At 44.3% G+C, this 25,175-nt stretch overlaps 2 protein-coding genes across 5 annotated transcripts in view; both read right to left on the reverse strand.

Moving 5' to 3' along the window:
• Ctnnal1 (catenin alpha like 1) overlaps positions 1–4,576 on the reverse strand; it is a 57,615-nt gene extending 53,039 nt beyond the window's left edge. The window contains exon 1 of the mRNA XM_006985277.4: positions 4,307–4,576. Coding sequence (XP_006985339.1) covers positions 4,307–4,444 — 138 coding nt within the window. The 5' untranslated portion in view covers positions 4,445–4,576. The remainder of the gene's footprint in view (positions 1–4,306) is intronic.
• A 1,810-nt stretch (positions 4,577–6,386) lies between these two features.
• Tmem245 (transmembrane protein 245) overlaps positions 6,387–25,175 on the reverse strand; it is an 81,008-nt gene continuing 62,219 nt past the window's right edge. For all 4 annotated transcript variants that reach the window (XM_042271198.2, XM_006985275.4, XM_006985276.4 and 1 more), the window contains 4 exons: positions 22,813–22,913; positions 20,661–20,835; positions 17,402–17,596; positions 6,387–11,191 (listed from right to left, as the gene is read on the reverse strand). In XM_042271198.2, coding sequence (XP_042127132.1) covers positions 11,146–11,191; positions 17,402–17,596; positions 20,661–20,835; positions 22,813–22,913 — 517 coding nt within the window. In that variant the 3' untranslated portion in view covers positions 6,387–11,145. The remainder of the gene's footprint in view (positions 11,192–17,401; positions 17,597–20,660; positions 20,836–22,812; positions 22,914–25,175) is intronic.

Below are 25,175 nucleotides of genomic sequence, written 5' to 3' on the forward strand. Positions count from 1 at the left end.
ACTTGGAAGGTGGAGACAAGAGGGTGGTGAGTTTGAGTCCAGCCTGGGCTATACAGATACCCTGTTTGAAAACACTAAGAGTTGGGGGTGTAGCTCAGTGGTATAGTGTTTACCTAGCTCTCATAAGACCTTGGGTTTGACCCACAACAGAATCACAGCTGTGGCTCGGTCATTTTACTCATAGACTCTCACTAGCTAAGCCCTGCACAGTTTATTTAAACATCCTATTAAAAGAGATCTGGTAGTTTTTAGTTTGGGACCTTCCAAAGGAAAATGTTGTCCATACTTGTATTCTACTTCTCTACTACACAGGGCTTCTCTGCAAGTACTCTGCAAGGAGCTGAACTGCTAGGGCATTGGTAGTATCAACCGTTTTCTTTACACGGGGTCTCACGTCAAATTCTCCTGCCTCAGTCTCATGCGTATGGGGATTACAGCCGTGGACCATTATGCCCATCCTCTAACTTCAGTTTGTCTTTTTCTGAGATAGGATCTCCCTATGTAGCCATGGTGGCATGAAACTTGCAATGTAGACTAGGCTGGCCTCCAAGTCTCAGTGATCCGCCTGCCTCCAATTCCCAAATACTGGCACTAAAAGCGTACGCCACCACATCTGGACCCTGTAGAGTAAGTCTACACATCTTGCTTTAATCTGGCTATTCTTGGTTCTTTGGTTCTTTGGTCTTTCATATAAATTTTTAGAATTACTTTAGTCAAATCTTATTCCAAAATCTGTTGGAATTCTCATTGGAATTGCATTAAATTTACAAATCAATAGGAAAAGCCAAGAGCTGTGTCTTTAGAATTCTATTGATCTAAGCATGAATGCAGTACTTTTCTCTCAGTCACTCCGATCCACTCTGGCTTTCAATAAAATTTTCTCCATAGTCTGATATCCTCTTTGCTACATATACATGCATATCTTTCTAGTAACTTCATATATTACAGTCTTACTATAATTAGTATTTTTTCTGTTTATTAATGTAGAGAGAAATGCAACTGACTTTGGTACTTCATATTCTATGAACTTGTTAACTATCTCTAATTTGAGATTCTATATTGATAATTATAACACAACGGGACTTCTCATTTTTCTTTTACTATCTCTGTACCTTTTGTTTCTTCTCCTTGTCTTATAGAAGGGCTGGAATTTCTGGCATAGTTTGAATAGGATCTATGATAGCAGACACCAGTTCTTGTCTCTACAAGAACTGTATAAAGAAATGCATCTTTAAATTTGACTCTTGCTATAATGTTTCCTTATCAGCTAACAAAGGCTTTTCCAGCAACGTGTTTACTGTGTGCTCATGCACCTGCATGCCTGTGTGTGTGTGTGTGTGTGTGTGTGTGTGTGTGTGTGTGTGTGTGTATCTATGCAAGTACTGATGCCTGTGCATGCGTGTGGGGAGGCCAAAGATCAACATCAGATGTCTTCCTCAATGGCTCTCCACATTGTTCTTTAAGAGAATCTCTCAATGAACCTAAAGTTCATGGACGAGCTTCTCAGCATCCAACTCCACACCCCTGCCAGCTTAGACCTGGATGCTGGGGATCCAAATTCAGGTCCTCATGCCTGCACAGCAGGTGCTTTACCCATAGGCCATGTCCCCAACCCTTCAGCAGCATTTCCCCCCAGTGCTGAGGCCTGAACCCGGGACCTCTCACCTGTTAGACAAGCATTCTTTCCATTGATCTATATCCCCAGCAAGGAAAGCATCTCCTACTACAAGTTTACAAAATCATTTTGTCATAATTAGAAGCTGGATGGGAAGCAAAGGTTCTTTCTATATCTATTGCTGTAAAAATACTTCATTTCTAGTCTGTGACGACAGAATTCATATTTTTCTGATGCTGACAAAAACCTTGTTTTCCTAGAATAAAACCAAGAAGTCAAGACTTTCACTGGGAGAGTCAGCAGTGAAGTAATACAAAAATAAAAGCCGTCAACTTTCTGTTGCACGGTGCTAATCTTGTTTACCTCAAACCCTGTCTCCTTCACAATGCCATCCCTGATTCAAGCATCTGCGCTCTCAGAGCATTTATTATTGATGATGTGTACTTGATACTTGGCATGTGCTTGCTATTCTATACATGCCCTACCTCCCAACTAAAATATATGCCCTTTAAAGAGCAGCAAACTATTAAGTATGCAATAAATCCTTGGTTAAAGTACTTAAAATATCCTTGAAGAGAGGCTAAGTCTCCGGCCAGTTTTAATATCTTAAACTCACTGAAACTTTAAAATCAGTCTAAATTATCTTTATGTACTTCCCTGACTTGTTAATCAAACATTGTAACCATGCTTCATGCATCTCTCGATACTAAGGGGAACTTAACTATGTTGAGGACAGCCTCAACCTATCAGTTTAGATAGCCCTAAGCCTATCAGTTGTGGAAGTGTGACAGAGATACAACTGGAGTGTGCAGAACCTCAGCTATGAGCCTGAAAAAGCCTTCAAACCAAGTGGGGAGGGGTGTTTTCCCTTCTAGTTACTTTTTAGCATGTTTCCTCTTCTACTCTCCATATTCCAGAATAAAAAATAAAAATAAAGCTCTGTAGCACTGGCAAGTTTTTAGCAATGATACTATACAAAGTTACTGTTTTCCCAGATTGCAGCTCTCTGGCTAGTTTTTCTACTGTGGAACTTTTTCTTTGTAACCACTCTGCGCTGACCTCACCACCTCCTCTAATCTCTAGAAGGGACACAGGAGCAGCTAAATCTGACTACTGGAGCCAAGCTGCCTGGATTCAAACCCCAGTTTGTTATTGAAGAATTGAAACCTCTAATAACAGGTTAATTGGTCTAACCCTCAATTTCTTCATCTGCCTCATGAGACTATGCATGTATCTCACCTCATGGGTGGGCAAGAAGTAAATGAGTTAGTGCCGGCAAAGTGCTTAGAACACAGCCTACAGCTAGTATTAAGTGGATGGATAAAACACTATCAATTTCAAGTCTCTCTCTCCTCTCTCTCCCCTGGGAAAATGCTTCGGCACTTCTCACCACTTACGGATTGTGGTTGTTCTATGGATGGGTGTGTGTGTGTGGGGGGGGGGTACTCCGGGGTGGAAGGAGGTGTGGACACTGGAAAGAAATGACAGCACTCTTTCCATTGATCCATACATCCACTACTCAGGAAGAGGAAAAGCCACGGGGAGTGCCAGGGCTAGTCACCACTGTTCCACTAATCACAGGATGCAGGGAGGAAAAGAGGGACATTTACTTAATTAGTATTACAAGAACCTAGGGGACACATATAACTACAATTTTCAAATATTTTCGGGACAGGGCTGGAACAGAGGCAACATTTTAACGTCTATGGAATAGTGACAACTCCGCTTCACTAAAATCGTTTATGAAAGGCATTGGTGACCAGGTGTTGAGGTAAGAAATGATTTTTTAATTTAGAGTCAGATAATTTAAGATTCTTCTACCTCTAAAATCTTGGTAATCCTGGCATGAGTCACCAAGATGTTACAGCTTAGTATGAGTCACACATCGCCAACGCGCTGCCAAAGACAAAATTCTTCCCTTGGTGTTTGGCATAGTACCACAGCTGTAGGTGAGGAATTCTAGCCCTCGGGTTATGTATACCTCAGCTCCGAGAAACAAAACTTTTTTTTTTTTAATTAAGCACATCACTTAGCTGATTCTAGACTTCTTTTATAACCCACAAATACAATAATGCACTAATCCCAACTGAGACCTGGCAAAAGCGTGTGCATCGGGATTAAGCCTCAAGCATTACTTCCCATCAGTCTGCAGAGTCCAGGTAGACAGAGGTGGGCGGCAAGTGGCAGGGAGGGACAGGACAGGTGGCCAGAGTGGGTGGGAGTTGGGCGAGCCCACACACGGCCCAGGGAACGGGACAAAGGCCTTGGAGAACATGCCGGAGTGGGAGGCAAACTGGAGTGCCCCAGCCTGAGTCCAACGCCCGGGTCTGGCCTGGGATGCGGACAGCGGCGGCGGCGGACTGCGCAGCTGCAGCCGCCGCGGCTCTAGAAGCCAGGGGACCCCGCAGGGATCCCACCGTCCCGTCCCGCCGCTGGGCCTCCCTGGGCAGAAGCCGCAGCGCCAGGCGAGTCGGGCCACCTAGGCCGGACAACGCACCTGCTGGGTTGGGGCGCCTCACCGCGCGCCCAGGAGTGGCCGCCCCGCCCCGGGCCCCCACGCCAGTCCCGCCGCGCCGTCGCCGCGCTCACGGAATGCGGGACAGCGCCGCCTCCCGCCCCGCCGTGCCGGGCCAGGGAAAAGCGGCAGCCGCCATCGCGGGCCGCGCACACGGGGACCCGGGGCCGCAGTACCTGAGAAACCAGGGGCAGCAGCGTCTGCTCCACCGAGCGCGTTCTGATCTCCAGTCCCGAGTCGAAGGCGAAGCCAGACGTGTTGCAGGAGTGGACAGCTCCCGCACCGCCGCCGCCAGAGACCGGAGAAGCGGCCATAGCGCTCCACCGGTCGTACAGCCCGCTCGCCGCACCAGTGCGGGCCCGCCAACCAGCCCGCCGGTCGCCTGCCGCCTCGCGGCACCGAGGCCCCACCCCTAGCCCTGTGCCACCGCCTCGGCCCCGCCTCCATGCGACCCCGGGCCCGGTAGCCCCGCCCCCAGGCGGGCACCACCGCCTCGGCCCCGCCCCCGCGACCCACCCCAGCCTAGCTAGTCCCGCCCCAGCCACGCCCCCTCTTGGCCCTTCCCACCTGTCCCCATAGTCTGGAGCGCAGCAGTGGGGGCTCATCAGCTCCGCCCCTAGGGCGGCACGCCCCCTCTAACCCCACCCCAATTCATGGAAGCCCCACCCACTCGCTATTGCCCCACCCCTCGAGCTCCATCTCTGCAGGCCCGCCCCCTGGGCCGCACCAGCTTCTCTTTCCTGTGTTGTGTTCCACAGCATATTTTACCTAAAGCAGGAGAAACAAGACACCTGAGGGCCTCCCTATGTTCACGTAGCCTCTTACCAGAAGACAACTGTTCCCAGCAAAGCTTCCCACCAAATCCATATGCCTGTATTCTCATAAATATTTCTACACGCTTTGATGGGGTTGAAAAGGGTAGGAAACGGAGTAGGGATTTAGCTCAGTGGTAGAGCATTTGCCTAGTGCAAGGCCCTGGGTTCCGTCCTCAGCTCTGGAGAAAAAAAAGAAAAAGAAAATGGTAGGAAACCTCTGCCCTGAGATGGCAATTCTAATTATCTTTCCATGGCTTCCCGGGAAGGTCCGCCCCATTTCCCCTTCACTCCTATTTTCTGATTACATATCTCTTACAAGGAGTTGAAACATTTGATATAATACATTCACATGTTATCTTGATACTCAGCAAGAAGGTAGTGGATCTTGCAGGCAGTATCTTTAGAATTCACCTTCAAGAGAATTAAAAACAAAAGTGTGCACTGATAAATACTGTATCTTTTAAAAGTGTCTTCTTAGAATTATTTTTAATATTAGCCAAGAAATAGCAGCTTGTTAACTGCTCCTTGAATGAAAAGATTGTGTCTATTTCTGCCTGAAGTCACTTAAGGCTAAGCATCCATTCTCTCAGCCCAACCATGAGCTCACACAGAATCCCTGTGATGAGGGAGTGCCAACACTCCTTTTCCTCCGGTTTCCAGGAATAAAGCCAAGGAAGGCTTTTAGAAGCCTGCACCTTAGGAAGGATTCTAAACTTAAGCAACTGACTAAAAAGCATAAGAAAGTATTTTTGAAGGACCATAGCTACTAATGTGCATCTATGGGGCAAAAAGGAATCTGAGACTGGCTTTCTCCATCAAGTTAGACTGAAGGGGCTCAACTTGCAGTGTTTGAAGGCAAAGTTGCAGGGCTTCATCTGCCAAAGCAGCACAGGCATCCGGTAATGGAGACAGCAAAACTTAGGCTGTTCTTCCAAAAGAAGAGCTCCTGAATTCAACTCGTCTTCCAATTCTTTTCTTTCTTTTAAACTGTGTTTGTATGTCAGAATGTGCATGTGAGTGCAGTACTTAAGGGCAGAGGCATCGGATCCCCTGGAGCTGGAGCTACAGGTGGTTACCAGCTGCCCAATAAGAGTGTGAGGAACCTAACTTGGGTCCTCTGGAGGAGCAGTATCTATCTACCCTTAACTCCTCAGCCCCCTCTCCAGGTCCCTGTCTTCCCATTTTTACCTTCACCACCATCCTCACAATCTACAAAGCTGCCTCTCTCCAATGCACTGAGGACTTCTGCCTCAGCTATGGACCCTGTGGCCTCTTTAAGGTGCAAACGTCTACTCCCAGACAGTTTCCCTCATCTAAGATGACCAAATTTCATAAAAATACTGGCACCAGTATCTATACTGGCGCCAAAGGTAGGATATGCAGGCAGAGTCTGGATAAAGATCAGATTTCTCAAAAAATAAGAGGCTAAGTTTATCACCCGTTTCATCCAACATTTGTGACTTTATTTCAAAATATAAATATTTTACATTTTACAAAGATGTTGTTACATCAGTAAGTTGTGAAAGCAAATTAAAGCTAAGAAACAGCATCTGTGTAATAAAGGATATTTACTGTTGCATTTGAATGCTATTTTTCCTGTCAAACCATTTCTCTCCTTCACCTGAGAATGCAGAGGTGATACATTTTCAGAGTTAAATAATTACAATGATATGTTCCATCTTGGTTTCACAATCAAACAGTATTTGAAGTACAAACCAAGTACCTGAACAAGTAGCAGGGACTGCAAGGACAAAGAAGGGGTTTTTCTAGGACAGCTACGGTAAGAGTTACACTTCTGGGTCACTCCAATACAAGAGAACTTGTACTTCACAATAAGCAAAACCATGGTTAGATCTGTTTCCATACCTTCATCATATACATAAAGCTAGAAGGAAAGACCAGTATCAAGAACTTTGGACTTGGAGTCAGAGATTCTGCAACCAAATTCTGGCTCCATCCTTTTGTGATCTAAACAGAGGAGAGAGGAGAGCAGGAGAAGGGAGAAGAGAAGGAGTCAACAACAAACTTCTCCAGTGCCTCGTCTGTACAATGACTGTAACACTATAGCTCACAGGGTTGAACCCAAAGGTGCCTGAAAATATAAAGTGCCATACGAAAGCCTGCTAAGATGCAGTATCAACGCCACCAGTGTATTTGCACATTAAGTGATTCTTGGATAACTTGGATACTGATCTTGTGTGCCACAGGTGGGAAAGGATGTCCTCCCTGTAAGCACAGCTCTGGGCAGCAATGTGCCTACTTTCTGGTGTCTCACCAGACTGCTGGGACTTGTTGCCATCCCTCAGTACCACAATAACACATGCACTGCCAGTATTTTCACTAGCAATTGTCTTCTACAAGACCTGTAAACTTGATCAGAAGCTCAAAAGAACCCCGGGTCTCTTGAGATGCTCAGAGAGGGGTTGGGGGTAGAGGGGTAGGGGACAACATACTGTGAAACACTCTGTCCCTCCTAAGTTCACAATGTGTCATGGCATAATAAACACTCCGACATCTCAGGGAAAGGAAATACCTTAGCATTCCTCAATTTTAATTGACCATAGAATCTCCCCACCCCAGCAGTTTTTCTCTTACAACTCCATTAATTCTGCAAACAACTGCTATTATAGAACTTTCTCTTCTTCTTTTTTGACAAACGTGGTTGAGCTATGAGGAAAAGGGAAGAGAAGCAGAAGGCGGGCTGAGAGGGAGAGGATCTGTACTCCACTCTGACGTCTGTTGTTAACTGGCTCTGTTACATACGCTACTTTACCCATAAATTTGTTTCCTTCTCTAAAACAACCACATCATCTCATTACAACAGCCCATTCAAGCACCAAACTTCTGTGACAGGTAAGAAGAATTTTCATCTGCAATTCTCTCGTGTATTTTTATGTTATCAAGAAAGCTGCTTAGTGGCTTCAGATAGGTGTTTTTCCCAGACCTTAGAGAGTTAATGAAATGAACACATTTGATGGCAAGATTAGCAAATACAAAAAGCTGACAGTAAATAAATAAATAATAGTTGTTCTTTGCAGGAACAAGAATTTGGAAGGTATGTGGCAATATACAATTTTCACTGTGAAAGGGGCACTCAAAGTCCCATTGTGATACTCTTGGAAAGGCTGTGGGAGACCCTCAGAAGATAGTGACTGGAAGGTCAGGACTGAAGTACGGGAAGTCCTGAGGGTATTTTCCCATCAACTGGGTTAAAAACTCTTGATAGTCACCTAAATGAATGTATTCTAGTTTAAGTCCAGTTGGCCTTGAATTCTCAGCATTGCTTGCCACACTTCTGAAGCAGGTACCTAACCCCAGTGGGAAATGGAGGAATGCAGAAGTCCTGAGAAAGCATGGTGAGTTCTTCTGAAGGCCAAGGTTAGCCAGAAGGCTGCCCTGCACTGCTTTACTGCCTGTATACTGGTACAAGCAGCTGTCATCCCTAAAGTCAGAGTTTGGACACAGGGTCTCAACATAACACATCTTGGGCACCTTTCCACAGTCAAGAGTCAACACAGGGTTCATCTCAGAGTCCAAAGGAAAGCAGCCAGTTCTTGAAGAAGAAGGATTAGGAGACTCACAGTTTTAATAATATCTAACACTGGCGGCCAAAGAGGCCATGGATCATGTCTAAATATAAAAGTGTGGGATTCAGGCAGGATGCACATAACATGGAATTTATGCTTCCAGCCCTGCACCCATTCTCTTATCAAAAGTAGGAGCAGACGGGTGCACACAGCTTTTCAGTTCCCTTGTACCCCTTCAGTTGGAAACTGTCAGGGAAGGAAACTTGAAACTAACCCTTTATGTTCTTTTACATTCCAAGATGCTAAGGCAGATCTCTATCCCCAGTTTCACGGAAGCTACTTTTGCTGCACGGATGCATTCTATACACACACTCCTCTGTCTCTGACTCTGTCTCTGTCTCCCCCGACCTCCAGGGGAACTTCTTCCGGGTCAAATTCCCATGCAAATTCTTCAGGGTAAATTAGAGACTTAAGCTAGAGACTCCTTGTCATGCTACCTGCTCACTATCCATCCTAGGAAAATTCTGTAAAACCTCCTCTCTGTGCCTGACACACGCCAGGGTACTTTTCTAGTTCTAACCTACCCAAAGGTGGCGTTCCTGTGTACACTGTAGCAATGGAGTGGTTCTGGTTTCCTGACCAGGACTGTGTGCCTCTGTGGGGACCTCTGCTCCTAAAATTCCAGGACAGGCTTAAGCCACTGCCACTATTTTAGGGAGTTCAGTTTCCCTCAAACAACTTCACATTCAGATTAAGAACTATCCTACCAACAGCTATGAATTAGCTCAAACTTAGGTTTTTGCAATTTTGCTTTTACATGGCTAAAAGCACATTGGAGCAACATAATTTGTATATGCACACAAACCACTGTATATATTTGCCTCTTAGGAGTATTGCTAATTATAGCTATAAACTTATCAGATTATAGTAAACAAACACAAACTGGGTTTCTCTCTTCAGCCATTTTAATACAAGAAGTTTAGACAGTATGATACATGATCTGGCTGGTGCAGTGCTTAAGGTGAGAGGCTGCCTCAGGAGTCATCTCCCGGAGCACCCTGTTCAGTCCCTGGCATGGTGCCTAGAGTTTACTAACACTCAAGAAATGTGTTAATGAGCAAATGAGCAACTGATTAAAGAACAAAGAAGTGATTTAGTGGTCAAATCTACAGGCAATGGAATAACAGGCCATAAATGTTGAAGGATTCATGATACAATCTGGAGGCCTGCATGTGCTATATACTATACACAGCCAAGCCAAGCAGTATGTGGGGTTTATTACAAACTTAGTGAGATGTTTTAGGGAAAATTAATTTTAGTCTTAAATATTTAAAAAAAAAAAAAAAAAAAAAAACCACCACAAATCCCTTCTGCTCTACATTCCCTTGGGGCACAGGCAGGGTTAGTGACTGATCAGCCGGGAAGGACACAGCACTAGGAGCTGGCTCTTCTGGCCATGTCATGAAACAGGACAAACTTTCTGTCACTTATAAGGAATGAATGACAACACCTGGGTCACAGGACTGGGAAACTGCTGAAGCCCTAAGAAATGTGTTGTGACAGAGTCGGCAGATGTGAAGTCAGAAGACAGGAGACCAAGTCTTACAACACTTGGTACCTACCGGCTCTGCACTGGCCCTGTCCTGAAGCTTAGCACCCCCACCAGGGTGGCACTGCTGAGAATACAAAGCCGCCGCCACCGCGAGAGCTGACGGGAATGCTTGTGAAGGACTATGCACAAGGGTGGAAATGTAAAGCACTGTGCTGGTATCTGAGATGCGCAGAAAGTCACAGCCCAACTCAGCAAGCGCTCGACTAGAGTCACATGTGCAAGGCACTGTGCTAGGGGCAGAAACAAAACCAAGTTCTGCTGCTAAGTAACTTACTGGTAGAGTTCCCAGTACGGAACTGGGGGACACACAACAAACACAGGACCACTACACCTGAGAGTCTTTTCTTGTAAAACAGTTAAAAGAAGAAGCTGACACGTGGATTCTATCACATTGTTACTATTCATAGCAGCTCAACAGGATCTTCATCCAATGTGGTCAGGAAAGTTGTAGAAATTTGGCAACCTTGAAAGGAGGGGTGAAGGGGAGGAAGGGAGGAAGAGCTCTCCTCGGACTGCTTCTCCTCTGCTCACAGCACACTAACACCCCCTTCACCCCTAAGACTCCTTTCTTCTCCAAGAAGGGGAAGATGTTATTCTAAAAGGGTATCAGACTCATTTTCCTGCTTACTAAGCCTACTCCAAGTGAAAGCCTCATCACTGAAAAGGGGCTAAGAACTCCTAAGGCAGGAGGAAAACTACACTGAATATACTTTCAATAGCAGGTATTTTGGAACCCTTACGGTAACTTAATAAATACACATTGCAGTAGACAATCAGTGAGGGCAATTTCAAGCCTTGGTACCAGTGCATGAACTGCAACTGTTCAAGCCATCTTAGTGTGAGCTGTGAGCTAACAGTGTTCAACTCAAGCTGGGTTTAAAACGCAAAGCAGCCTAGAGCGAGTGTTCCTCACTTGGTGTTCTGCATGTAAGGCTGGGAGGCTTCTGCTTCGTTTCTGGGTGCCCCTGCCTGCCAGACACAGTTGACAGGACAGAGGCCACAAGTGGGAGAATTCGCTGTCGAGTGGAACTCCCCAGAGAAGTCACCACAGTGAAGCCATGTCAATCTCCTGAAGATTTCAGATCTTCAGCGATGTCACGGAAAGTCCTAAAAAAAAAAAGACAGAATGATTGCATTTGCTTTGGGAAGAAGGGGCAGGGATAGTAAAACCACAAGGAGAATGTTAGAAGAAAGGAGGGAGGGGCAAGCCCCGAACCAGCTACCATACAGCATTACCTTATTTCATAACCTTTAAGAGGGTAGAAGAGATTACATTCACTATTTTTAGTACTTTTACAAGATTGTTTCAAAATCTACTAGTTAGCCCTTATTCATTACAAACAAAAGCCCAGTTTTGGGCTGAATCCATTATCTTGGCTAACAAGATGTTCAGAGAAGTATTGTGAAACTTTGGGCAGTGCCTTGGCTCTCAGAACTTCTAACTAGCTGGAAAATAGATAGGATGATATTAAAGAGATTAAGTCTTGCCGATCGGAATAAATGCTGAGTAGCTAGACTCCTGTTAGGAAGTAGGAACCCTGGAGCAGCCCAGAAGCCACGCCCTGCAGGGCGGAGTTCCAGGCAGAGGTGGGCAGGCATTTTCATCACCTGCCTTGTACTATGGCTGTCCTACATGAGACAGGCTAAGTGAGCACTGCCAAGTGCCAGCTGGTGTCCTGACTGGAGAGAAAGGTCTGCGGCACAAAGGCTCCTACCTCAGGACAGTGGTGGCTAAACACCCCTTGATATGACTGACTGGCCTAAGTCATAATGTCACCCGGCAAAGCTGAGGGGCTTACAGACAGCCAAACGGGCAGGTAGAGCTTATTAATAAACATGAGCTCCAGTATCCACCTTAGAAAGCCACAAGTCAAAGCTAGCAAAGCATTCTGATAGGGAGAGACTGGATTTGGGCATTTGTTTAACACACTAGACCTGGAATGCCCCTCTGGACTTCTTTTAAACAAGTAAAAAATAATTTGTCTTCTTTATGTTGTTTTGAGTTCAGCTGGTGATGGGTGATGGGATTTATTACTAGCATTGTTACTATTATTGAGGCAAATTTACCTGAAGTGAAATATATATGGATGGTCTATTAGCACCCATCTAGAAAGAAACCATACTTCTCCTTAACAGAATCACTAGGTAGGAATACAAAAGACATTTGACCCTAAAACACTAGCATTTTTCAAAATCAAAAAAATTTGACTGATGTATGTAGATGCCTCATGTGCATGTCTGATACCCAGAAGAGAGCATCCAATTCCCTAGCACTAGGGTTCCAGATGGTTGTGGGTAACCATATGGACCTAAAGCTGGGTCCTCTGCAAGAGCAACAATTAGTCTTTACCAAGCCATCTCTCCAGGCCCTCAAGAGCAACTTCAAATTTACATTTAGTCTGTGACCATATAAACACAGCATGTTATATCACTGTTCCTCTTTAGATTATTCTCCTCCAAGTCCAGCAAAGTGAATTTTGTTTTTATAGCAAATCAGCCATCAGTTACCACAAAGTGCTCCATGTTTTCATTAGAAACAGAACCAAAAGACCTCACAGTGTGAAGTGCACTAAGTCCAGGCAGCAGTGTGAACAAAGCAAGGACAGCACAAGGCTTTTCCTTAACAGGTTAAAAAGCAAATCTAACTTCAAAAGCAATCCCACAATCCTGCAACCTCCTCCCAGAGGCCTTTAGTGTTAACCATTTTCAGTCCACACAAACACATAGGATAGATAAAGGAGGAATAGGCTGAAGTACAATGCACAAAGTCCTTCAAGGTCAAAGGGAAGAAAGGCAAATGTTATACAAGAGCTACTGTACTCACGATGCTCAGTTGTCTGGAGGCTTCAAAGACAGTGACCTAAGCCTCCTGGACCTCAGAACATGAGGACTAGGTACGTCTCCTCTTTCAAAGGCACAGGTATGAGGGAGAAACACAACTCCTGGCTATGGAGCCCAGGGCTTGGAAAGAGTTTTTGTGTTATATGACCAAATCCACCATGAATACAAAAACACCTGGTGACAGATCTGAACACTGAAACAAAAGTTTCCTTAAATACTTCTGTTATCATCTTTTGAAAAAAAGTAAACAACAAAGATTTGCACCCATCTATGTATTGATCATCTCTCAGCAATGACACTGTCCCCATGTCTGAACACTGTATTTGGCAGATCCCCAGCCTCTATCCAGAGTTCTAACAATGCATGTGTGTATGTGTACATGGGGTAGGGTGGGGGGCACTCCCCACCTCTGCCAGAACCATGGCTGCAAACAACTCTTTATGTAAATATTTCTTTGGGTGTTGTCCAAGTTTGTGTCTTTGAATTTGAAGAAAGGCAAAGTCAGCTAAAAACTTTCTCCAACAAACAAACTCAGGTAGAGCTTTTGAAAAGCCCTGAAAATGTTTTCACAACTAATGATCTATAACATTTCTCAAAATCCTATCGATTAATTTATCCTTTGGCATCTTTAAAAGTTTTAGAGAAATCTGTATGTTTAAATGAAACATAACTGTTCATTTCTCTCATTTATGAATGAAAAGTCTGACAAAAATGTATAAAAAAAGATTAACACTGTGGTTGACTATGGTTACCCTGGTGACTTACTATTCAATGCTGCCTCCTGGCACAGAAAAGGAGAAGTTTTCCCAGGAATGAAAACAAAAGTGAAACAAGCTTAGAAAACAGTTCCCAAACAGTGACTAGACAACAAGAGGAAGGGGACAAACAGACAGGAGGCTCTGGTAGCTACAGCAGACCCAAGAGACAAGCCAGCTCAGATGCTGGTGGCTCCAGGGGTAAAGGGGACAGGTACTGAGTGAGGACACCCAGGGAAAATGCAGTGGTTGATTTGCTCTGGGTGACAGAGAATTTAGGAAAAACAAAGACAAAGACAACGTTAGTACAAACAGGTCAGCTTGCAAGCTTGGAACGATGTGACCATAGGGCAACTTAACATCTCTACACTTCTTCATCTAAGCATCATGGGAACACTAATAGGTTCAGAACAGAACACCTGCAGAGCCAGGCCTGATGCATGCATGCCTTTAATCCCACAACTCAGGAGATGGAAACGGGTGGATCTCAGTGAGTTCCAGGCCAGCTGGGGCTACATAGAGAGACCCTGTCTCAAAAGACACACAAAGTTTTGATCATGGGATTCAGCACAGAGTAAGTCTCAATAAATGTTAGAAGTGTCATGTGTATTACTACTTAAACATCCCTTTAAAACTGCCCACTAAAAGAATGGTGCATCAAACACAGAATGCCAGTACAAGCACCTATTAATAGCTAGGGGGAGGTGGGGTGAATCCAATAGGTAACCACTGGCACTTGGTCACCCTGAAAAGCAGAAATTCCAAGCCAGTAGTAGAAGGAGCCTAAAACAACCTAAATTCACTCAGCAAAATCCCCTAAGGCTCGGAAGTAGGTACCATGAGCTAGCCATGAGAATGGTGTGTGGAGCTAAGCAATGACTCGCCACTCATCTGCTAAGGAAGCCTAAGACACCACCTCCCCTCCAGCATCCCCACCCACTTCCGCCACACCAAGCAGCAGTCCCTTGTTCCCCTCTCCTTGGCAGAAATTAATTTCTTTTCTCTGGAGAAGGGAGAGTTTTGGACTAGGAACGGCAGGCAGATCTGCAAGTGGGGCTATGTACTAGCACAGGGTACTGAGCTACAGCATCTCTGCATCTTCAACCCATCGCCCCTTCCCTGCTCCTGGCTGCAGCTGGGCTTGCTACCTCCAACCAGCAGAACTGAAGATCTGTGAGGAGTCAATCACCCCACAAAAGGGACCAAAACTCATAGCCATCAAGGGCTGCACAGGTCAGTGGACTTGTCAGATAAGTCACGCACATAACAACTAACCTACAGCTTCAGTGGCTCACTCTTAACATGAGCCAAAACTCAGAAACTTTCACGATCTGATACCTTTTGTGCAGAGAAAAGTCAAAGCCTTTGTTTTTCACAATAAGCACAACAAAACTGTCCACAAACATGAATGACTGAAGGAAATAAATAATGGTGGCTATTATTAGTCCTCACATCATCCTTCCCAGCAACCCCTGCTTAACGATACAACTTCCTACTTCCAGGAGAAGAGAAAGAGGTCTCTTTTCTCTATACACTGGTTTCTTTTGTTTCATCTTAAAGTAACTCTTGTTTTATATATTAAAAATCATTAGAAGACACCCCACCCCACCCCTAAAAAATAACAGCAAAACAGATAACAAGATCTGTGGTTCCCTCCCCAGTGCTCTGAAGAAGCTATCTATCCCTCCACTCTGCAGGTTCCCGAGCACCTGCTACTGAAGCAAAGAGCAAAGTGATGTGGTAGTATAGTGCACACCATAACTCAGGAACCTAAAGGGTGGAACGTGAATTCAGCTGGCCTGAGCTCCACAGTGAGACTGCCTCAAGAAAAAGAAGGAGGGGGGGGGAGCCCCCTGGGGAGCTGGGGGGGGAGGGAGAAAAGATCTAGTCCAAGTGTTGTCAGACCCAGTTGATGAGGCCTTCGTCAGTCACCTAAGGAAACTGACTTTTCTTAGCCATCATTAAAGGGTGCATTTCGAGGCAGAGGCAGGTGGATCTCTGAATTCCAGGCCAGCCAGGGCTACACAGTGATATAAGAAGATCCTGTCTCAAAATAAAATTATTAGCTCCAATGGGCTCCTGAGCAGCTGACTCCAACTCAGAAGCCACTATGTTCACTTCAAAAGATATGCTATTTAAAACAAAATGAGCAGCACATGCTTTAAAAGGATTTTACACAGAAACACAAAGGTGTAAGTGGACTGTCAGATGGAGCACTCAAATACATTAGAATACATAATGACATGGAAACCGGTGCTTTCCCACTCAAGACAAGCTGGACAACACACTGAGGTATCTACAAGTTTAAAAAATGTCATCCTGAAACTGTTGCTAGGCTGTATAGCCGCATACTTTACATAGAAAAGTGTTAGGATCCTGCCCTCACTCCTCCAGGTCTGGTGTCTTACGTCATCAACAGCTGTCATCAGCAGCTGGGTGACTCGGACCTCCACCCTCTCTCTCTGCTCTCTCCCCTACCAGGCCTCCCTGCCGCCATGACTTTTCTGCCATAACCAGCGCGATTTTAACTATCAGAAAGTCCATTTTGTAAGGTTTTCACTGTGTGATTCTGGGACAGTGGTCACTATGTTGCCCAAACTGCTGTCAGAGTACTCAAACTGATCATCTGCCTGCTTCTCTCTCCTAAATGTTGGGGTTATAGGTATGAACCAACACCCTTGGCTTACTTTGCAAGTTTCTAACATTAAACCTGATACACAGTAGACATTCCACTTCTAGGGATATAAGCTAGTGAAATACAATTCACAACCACTAGGATGTACACACCAGATAACTAACAGAATCTTGTCTTTTTTTTTTTTTTTTGGTTTTTCTAGACAGGGTTTCTCTGTGTAGCTTTGTGCCTTTCCTGGATCTCACTCTGTAGACCAGGCTGGCCTCGAACTCACAAAGACCCTCCTGCCTCTGCCTCCCAAGTGCTAGGATTAAAAGCGTGTGCCACCACTGCCCTGCATCTTTTTTTTTTTTTTTAAATAATTTATTTAACTTTACTTATGTGCATTGGTATGAAGGTGTCAGGTCCCCTGGAACTGGAGTTACAAACAGTTGTGAGCTGCCATGTGGTTGCTGGAAATTGAACTCAGGACCTCTGGAAGAGCAGCCAGTGCTCTTAACCTCTGAGCCATCTCTCCAGCCCCAGAATCTTGTCTTTTAACAGCCATAAAATGACAACTATTTGATGTCTTTCAATACTACACTAAAAAATGAGAAAAAAAAAAAAAAACCATACTGACTGTATGTCAGAAAACATGAAAAAGAATGAGTATCACAGGTAAAAACGCTGACCAAACAAGGCATGCCTCAGGAGTACACAGTACACTTTAGACCACCTTCAAAACTATTCTGGCCAGGTGGCTGTGGTGCACACCTTTAATCCTAGCACGTGGGAGGCAGAGCCAGGCGGATCTCTGTGAGTTCGATGCCAGCCTGGTCTACAGAGTGAGATCCAGGACAAGCACCAAAACTACACAGAGAAACCCTGGGGTGGGGGTGGGGCTATTCTGAAGTGACTACAGTCTGAATATCAATACGCAGAATATCTGATGCTGAGAATGTTCTGGAAACCTTAAGGACTAATGGAAATGTTGCAAGATAATGAGTGCTCAGAGACTTTTACCCCGCCAAGTCTAGATACAGCTAATCACTGAAAACAAGAGCAGTCTATGACTACACATGGTTACCATAATGCTGCTGAACTCACCGCTGAGTCTGAGCAGGCCAAGGTGTCTGGTTTGGTGTGGGCACTGAATTCGTGGGACTCACTAGCATGGCACTGTAGATATTGGAAGCAACCACAAGGATGCAGAGAAGTATGGGCCCGATGATTGCTCCTTCCAGGCCCAGGTAGTACGCTCCGCCTGCCACGGCTAAGCCCGTCAGGTAAGGATGACCTCCTCTGAAACAAAGAGGACACCAGTTCATGCGACTTCTAACAAGCAGCAGCTGGGGAGTAAACCCCAGGTACTTTCTAACACAATGTCGGTTCTCTCGGATTTCAGGCTTTACTCCACCACTAGCTTCTTTAGATTACGTCAATGCAAAATCAGAACGGTATAATAATATTGAGAAACAAGGGTTTTCTTGCAAATGTACCCATAAGTGGCATATGCTTCTTCTTACAGGACTAGCTGTTATCAGTAGTTTGTAACGTTCCACACAGCTTCCTGAAGATTACTGCTGGCTGAAGACCAGTCACCTAAGATGCCTGCTAGGTTTACTGCCTTTAAGGGTAACAGTGAGTACAATTTAGCATGCATTCAGTTAACTATGGCTTCTTTAATAAAACAATAATTATAGTTGTAAAAAATAGTAACGTCAATATTCCTATTCTTAGTTTAGACCTTTGGCAGCCTTCGAAAATACGGTTAGCACAGGTGTAATAAAAGGCCACATAAGGAAGGCATCTGTCAACAAAGGCCAAGACTTTTATTTCACAGGAGTCATAACTGTCCCGCAGCTTATCACGGCATCTTATCACGGCATCGCTGGCATGATGGGATGGAGGGAGACAGATACAGCAGCACAGCATAGATAAGCCCTGACCACTGACGTCAGAAGGATGAAGAAATGGTCATGGTCTGTTTGTTTCCAGTTTTTAAATAACACAAATGAGTGGAACATTTTAATGAGGGTAAATAATTACATACGCAGGAAGGATGTTTGATACTATATCACAGTTTACAAACAGATACCGTGGTAAGTCAGCCTTCAGGAAACAAAAACATGATGTTCATAATTTAGCTCTCTTCCTTCTTCTAAAAATAGATTTATAGCAATGGCCCACATATGTCACATAGACTTTCCCTAAACAATATGTTTGAAGAAAATTAAACAAAAATTTAATTAAAAATACAATTTAGGGCTGGAGAGATGGCTCAGCAGTTAAGAGCACTGACTGCTTTCCCAGAGGACCCAGGTTAAATTTCCAGCACCCACGTGGCAGCTCAGAACTGTCTGTAACTCCTAGATCTGATACCCTCACACAGATCTTGCAGGCAAAACATCAATGAACATAAAATAAACCAATGAACATAAAATAAATATATATGAAATTTACACCAAACTTTTCATTTCCTAATAACACTGATCAAATAAAGTATTTATCAAAAAATCACACATAAATCTTAAATTATAACCCTTAATATAAAAAATGTATAGCAAAGCTTAAATATATAAAGCACAAGGTAAATCATATCCTGTTTAAACCCATTAAAACCACACAGCACTGGTTCTGTGGTTGGCTGTTTGAGGCAGGGTCTCACCCTGCTGCCCTTACTGGCCTGCAGCTTACAATGTAAAACAAATGGCTTTGAACTTTTGGTGACTTTTCTGCCTACGCCTCTCAAGTGCTGACATTACAATTGTGCACCACTAAGCTAGGCTTTTTGTTTGTTTGTTTCAAAATTTTGACTTCTGTGTATGTGTGTATGTGTTGTATGGCTGTATACCAGAAGAAGATCTTGGATTTCCTAGAGCTGCAGGTACAGACAGTTGTGAGCTGCCCAGTGTAGGTGTTTAGAACCACGCTCAGGTCCTTTGGAAGAAGAATACACATCTTAACCTCGGAGACAATTCTCCAGCTCCAGGCTCTGCTTTTGACGCTGAGACGGGATATTAGTGTGTAGCCCCAGTGGGCCTCCAACTGGACGCTGATTCCTGACCGCTGGGATCACAGACCCCGGTGATACTTTCAGCAATTTCACTTTTCCTTCTCAAGCTGTAGGCATAGAAATTCCCCTCTAGGAAGGAGAGGAAGTTGCCTGTTTCATTTCACTCTGGTTCAATGGGGTTTCTGCATGGTTCCAAATTATTTTCTAACTTTAATTTATGTATGAGGAAATAAGTCACCATACAACTCTTAAAATAGCTGAAGACAGCTGTTTCTAGAAGCTGAGGCCCTGTCCAGTTGGCCTTTAGATTTTGTTTTTCCTTTTTTGAGATAGAGTGTCACTATTTAGCCCTGGATGGCCTCGAACTGGCTGTGTAACCTAGGCTCACTTTGAACTCAGAGATCATCCACCAGCCTCTGCAGTAAGAGCTGGGACTAAAGGCGTGTATCACCATGCCTGGTCCTCCTCCTCGTCTCCCACTCCACAGGCAATCAACCCTACTGTATCTTTTATTTACTGACAGTCCACCGAATGAGGACAGATGTGAGCCCCAACTGGAATTACATTACTTAGGAAGCTGAGACAGGAGGACTGTGAATTGGGAGGTCTAGCTAAGCTATACAGTGAGAGCCTTCCTCAAAACAATAAACGTCATAATAATGAAGATAATAGATGCATTAACTGTCCATAATAAATGGGTTTCATAGGCCATATTCTGAATTTTAAGTCACAGATGGAAATCCATTTGGTTGGGACTGAGATTCTAATGAACAATGTGAATCTGGACACATGTGACAAGCTGCTTGAGGACTGGATGCAATCTCTATACAGGTATCAAAACCTAGAAATATAAATCTTTATCATATCATCAAATTTTGACTAGCTTTAACTTGAAGTTGTGTTCATCATGAACCATATATAGTAGATACTCTATGAATGAAGAGCACAGTCATTAGAGCATGATGAGATTCACCTTATGCTGGACACACATATTTGTAGACACACAATTGCATAATCATTTTCTCCAAAGGCAAAACAGCACTGAAATAACTAACTCTACTGTATTTAAAATATTTTAGGTATGCCTGGTAATATTTCTTTCCTAGGCAAAATGCCACAAAAATCAAAACAGAATTATGCATAATTTTATCTTAACTTGGGCTTAATAAATACATATTAATTACATAATAACAATCATACCCCTATCATAGCAATATTATTCTACATCCAAATTTCACTGTCAGAGGGATCACAGAAGGCTACCCAACAGAAAAATTGTGCCACCAGTCCTTCCCCATCTCTTCCCAAAACCAAACCCCCTATGACTTAGCAAGAACTTGAACCGCTTACCCTGAAATGTCAGAGTAGATTGCAGTGTCTACGAAGTATGTCGGCAAGAGATGAAAGACCAGGAGCAAGATGGCCTTGCATCCTAAGCCTTGTGTCAGCCACAGGTCTAGAACTGCAGGTACTGCTGCCCAGTATGTCCCCAGAAATGGCACTGCTCCAAGGATTGCTGCCAAAGCTAACACACGAGTAAGGGAAAAGCACATCAAAGTCACTGGCAAAACAGTAACAAAGCAGCAGAACTCAAGATCTTCCTCTCCCTCCCCAAAAAAGAGCCCACTGCAGCTGGAGGCCCAAGTTTGGTTTCCAGTACCCACATGGCATTCACAGTCACTGTAACTCCAGATCAGGGGATCTGACATGCTCTTCTGGTCTCTGCAGGCACTGAACACATGTGGTACAAATAAATACATACACAGCCACACACATAAAATTAAAAAAATAAAATAAAATCATCTTAAAAAAAACACCCAAACAACTAGGCAGTGGTGGCTCATGTCTTTGATGCCAGCACTGGGGAGGGAGAGGCAGGTGGATCTCTGTGAGTTTGAGGCCAGCCTGATCTACAAAGTGAGTTTTAGGACAGCCAGGGTACACAGAGAAACCCTGTCTTGAACACACACGAACACACACACACACACACACACACACACACACACACACATCCACCCAAACAAGTAAATGAATACAAGCTTCAGTTATATAGGACTGGTAGAGCCTGTTTAACTGAACTTCCTAGTTAAATAACAGTTCACTATTTTGTTGTTGTTGCTGTTGTTGTTGTTGTGAGGGAGGCAAGGTTAAGATGGTTTCTCTGTGTAGTCCTGGATGTCCTGGAGCTCACTCTGTAGACCAGGCTGGCCTCAAACTCCAAGATCCACCTGCCTCTGCCTCCTGAGTACTGGGATTAAAGGTGTGCACCACCACCACCACCACCACCACCACCACCACCACCACCACCACCACCACCCAGCTAACAGTTCTTTATCTAAAAAGTTGTTATAAATTATTCTAATGTGTCTAGCTTATGTTCTTTTTTTCTAAATGATTTAATTTTTTTCTGTGCATTGTTATTGTGTCTGTGTGAGGATGTCACATCCCCTGAAACTGGACTTATAGACAGCTGTAAACTGCTATGTGGGTGCTGGGAATTGAACCCAGGTCCTCCGGAAGAGCAGTCAATGCTCTTAAACCCAGAGTCATCTCTCCAGCCCATAGTTCATGTTATTCTTAAGTGTTAAATCTTACTGTCCTATGGCTAAAATCCAGTTCTATAAATATAGCTGTAGGACACTTAGCAAAAAGTCCTGACCCTCAAGTCAATCCAAATCTCAGGTTGAATTTTTATTCTTTACTTTGATACTAAAAAAAAAGTAACTAGATATAACAAAGTCCTGTAAGAGGACTTTACTTCAAGCTTGCCCTGTTCCAAAGCAGTCCAAGCACTCTCCTCTCTTTGGTTCCCTTCAGACTAAGAGCTACACAGATGTGGATTCTTGTTCTGGTTCAACCATTAACCATTTGGGTAACCTTGAATAATGGGTTTTCATCTATTTGTCACCTTTCCTGCCTGCCTCAAGATGACCACACAATAGCTTCGTGTGGTCTCTGTGCATGACACTCACAGGGTGGGTTCCTAGACAGCTAAGTGGGAGACAGAAGTAGAAGAGTGACAGCAGAGCTGAATGTGGAAGGCAGGAAGGAGAGTTAAGGAAACATGACAAAAACAGAAGGAAAAAGCGGAAGGGGTTCTGAATTCACCAACAAAGGAGAAAGAACAAGCTTGTCATTTGTCTGTGTGGTGCCTGTCGAATGGAAGTGCTGCTCTGAGAACAGATCACAACAGGCACAGAAACATGCATCCTACCCCTGGGATGTTATCCCTCAAGGGACAAAGTGATGAGATAACAACCTGCTCACTGCCTGCCAATTAGTTCAATTAATTTGTTGAGTGCCATCTATGTGCCCAATGCTGTGCAAAGTGCAAGGACATCTACTCTTTCGACACTTGCACAGGACTTTCTGTGCAAGGGGTATGGTTCCGGATACAGGGCTACAGCAAAATACAAGTGCACTGCAGACAGGCTGATCTAGACCAGACCTGTAGCCACCAGACTGCGTATCTTAACTCTGAAGTTCTGTACACGGTTGTTACCTGACGGTATGAAGACAATATTGATGCCAAACACGGTGTGAGTCAGCCAGGTGTACAAGCCATAGAAGCCAGCCATTTTGAGGGAAGCATCGAATACCCCTCTAGAAGACCCAAAGAGAAAAGAAAAGGTAAACAACCCCAGTATCATGTGATGGTCCAGAAAAATCATCACCTCTGGGTTTCTGGTCACTTTATTCCAAATCTGGCAACAGCTCATCTCTGAGAATGCTATTTACTTTATCACACTGGAACTTGTATGTAAAGCTGCTCTTTACATATCTCTCTGATGAGAAGATATGCAAACAACAATCCTAAAATAGTTTATTCACTGAAATAATTCACCAACTTTATACTCCTGGCGGGGTAGGGGTCAAATTCAGGGCCCCGTGCATGCTACACAGCACTCAACTGAGCTACAAACCCAGGGCCAACTTTCCCCTTTTTTTTTTGGTTTTTTTGAGACAGGGTTTCTCTGTGTAGCCCTGGTTGTCGTGGAACTCACTCTGTAGACAAGGCTGGCCTCAAACTCAAGAGGTCTGCTTGCCTGTTTCCTGAGTGGATTAAAGGCCACCTGGTCAACTTTCCACTTCTGAAGCAAGTATTTCCTGGGTAACAATTATATTTCATAAGTATAAATAGCATGTGTCTAAAGACAGAATTCAATTCTAAGAAACCCAAGCTGCATCCAGTCTACATTTAGAAAGAAGAAGTGAGGCTGGGAATACAGCTCAGTGGTAGAACACTATTGTACCACACTCCAGGTCCTGGGTTCAAGGCCCAGCACAGAAGGGAAAGAGGAGTAAGATGAAGAGGAGGAGCGCAAGGAGGAGAGTGAGCAGGGAGGTAACAGAAGGGGAAAGGGAAGGCCAGAGAGGAGTGATGAATAATCTACTTATACTCTGACAAGTTTTCTTTCAACATTTCATACATTTGTTTATACAACCATGACTACAAAGGAACTTCTGGTATCAAATGCAAGACATCTGGGGAGATGCATGATTATTAACTCCAGAGTAAAAGTAGGCATGTATCGTGCAGTTAAATCATCGGATCGTACATGAGGGTGCTTAATGTCTGCTTCTCCATGGGAAGAGAATAAGGCAGCCCTGGGTGGAAAAGGCAGCAACCTCAAGTAACCTTAGAGTTACCATAGAACCATAGAGGTCAGGGCTCTGTAGGGGCGGACATTCCCAAGAAGGTGAAGCTGTCCCTGAAAAAGAGGATGGCAGCAACGGTGTCGCTGTACACAGTTCTTCAGAAAGCAAAGGAAACACTCCCAGGAGGCAGGCTCCCAGACCAAAGGCTAGATCTGTAGTCTGGTGACTGTCATCTACTGGGACTCTGAGACATGGTATTAAAGAATAGTTCCCCATCTGAGAAATCACTGCCACCTTTACCAATGGCATCACTCAAGAATGTGTCATGTGACTCTCACAACCAAGACCCAGATTTAAATATATCAAAAGACAAAAGTGGGGAGACGCCCCATAGGAACTGAAGAGTCCCAAGAGAAAAAGAAAGAATAGAGAAAGGACAGTGATGTCACTGAAGCATGGGTAAGGAGAGAATAAAGACAGGGAGAATGTCTGGCCTGGAAATGTAAATCAAAAGAGTGATGGAAACAACTGGGAGGAGGCTGAAATCAGAGACAAGGCTTAGGAGGCATGAGGTGCAGCAGTCTAATCACAGGAGGGGAAAGGTCAGCCTCAAGGGGCAAGCATGGAGAGGAAGAGGAAACAGGCTATATTCTCAGTAGACCTACCGACAAGGATACATCAGCCAAAGAAGGGATGGAATCATTTGTGCGGTAGGAGAAAGTCACCAGAGTGGGAAAGGCTGTGGGTGTGGTCTTACCTTACAAGTTTTCACAGTAAAATTAAGTTGGCATCAAGGATGCAGTAAAGTATCTCAACTGAGGCCCTAACACCAGCTCACCCCAAAATAGACCACTTGTGGGACCAGCACAGCCTCTTTCTTTCCACCTTGAACCAGGGTCGTATGAAACAGTCTTTACAGCAACTTTTAGCTAATCTGTAGACCCTAAGAACCCACACTACACATTGTTCACACTTACCATGCATATTCTGCAACGCACTGGGGACAAGATAACCTCCTGCCTGGGCTGGATTGCGCATGACCTGGCACATATGCATTAACAAACAGCAGAGCAGTACACTCTACAAACTTACCAGGAGAGAGAAAGTTTTAATGCCCTCAAATCTCCCTTATATGGTGATATTTTATTTGTGCTGAAATGTGACTTTATTTGTATGTTAATAAATAAAGTTGCCTGGAGGTCAGAGCTAATAGTAAGCCATTTAGCAGAAGTCTGACAGTGGTAACACACGCCCTTAATCTGATCA

This window comes from Peromyscus maniculatus, chromosome 2 (genome assembly GCF_049852395.1).
Source record: "Peromyscus maniculatus bairdii isolate BWxNUB_F1_BW_parent chromosome 2, HU_Pman_BW_mat_3.1, whole genome shotgun sequence".
In the NCBI taxonomy this organism is placed as follows: domain Eukaryota; kingdom Metazoa; phylum Chordata; class Mammalia; order Rodentia; family Cricetidae; genus Peromyscus; species Peromyscus maniculatus.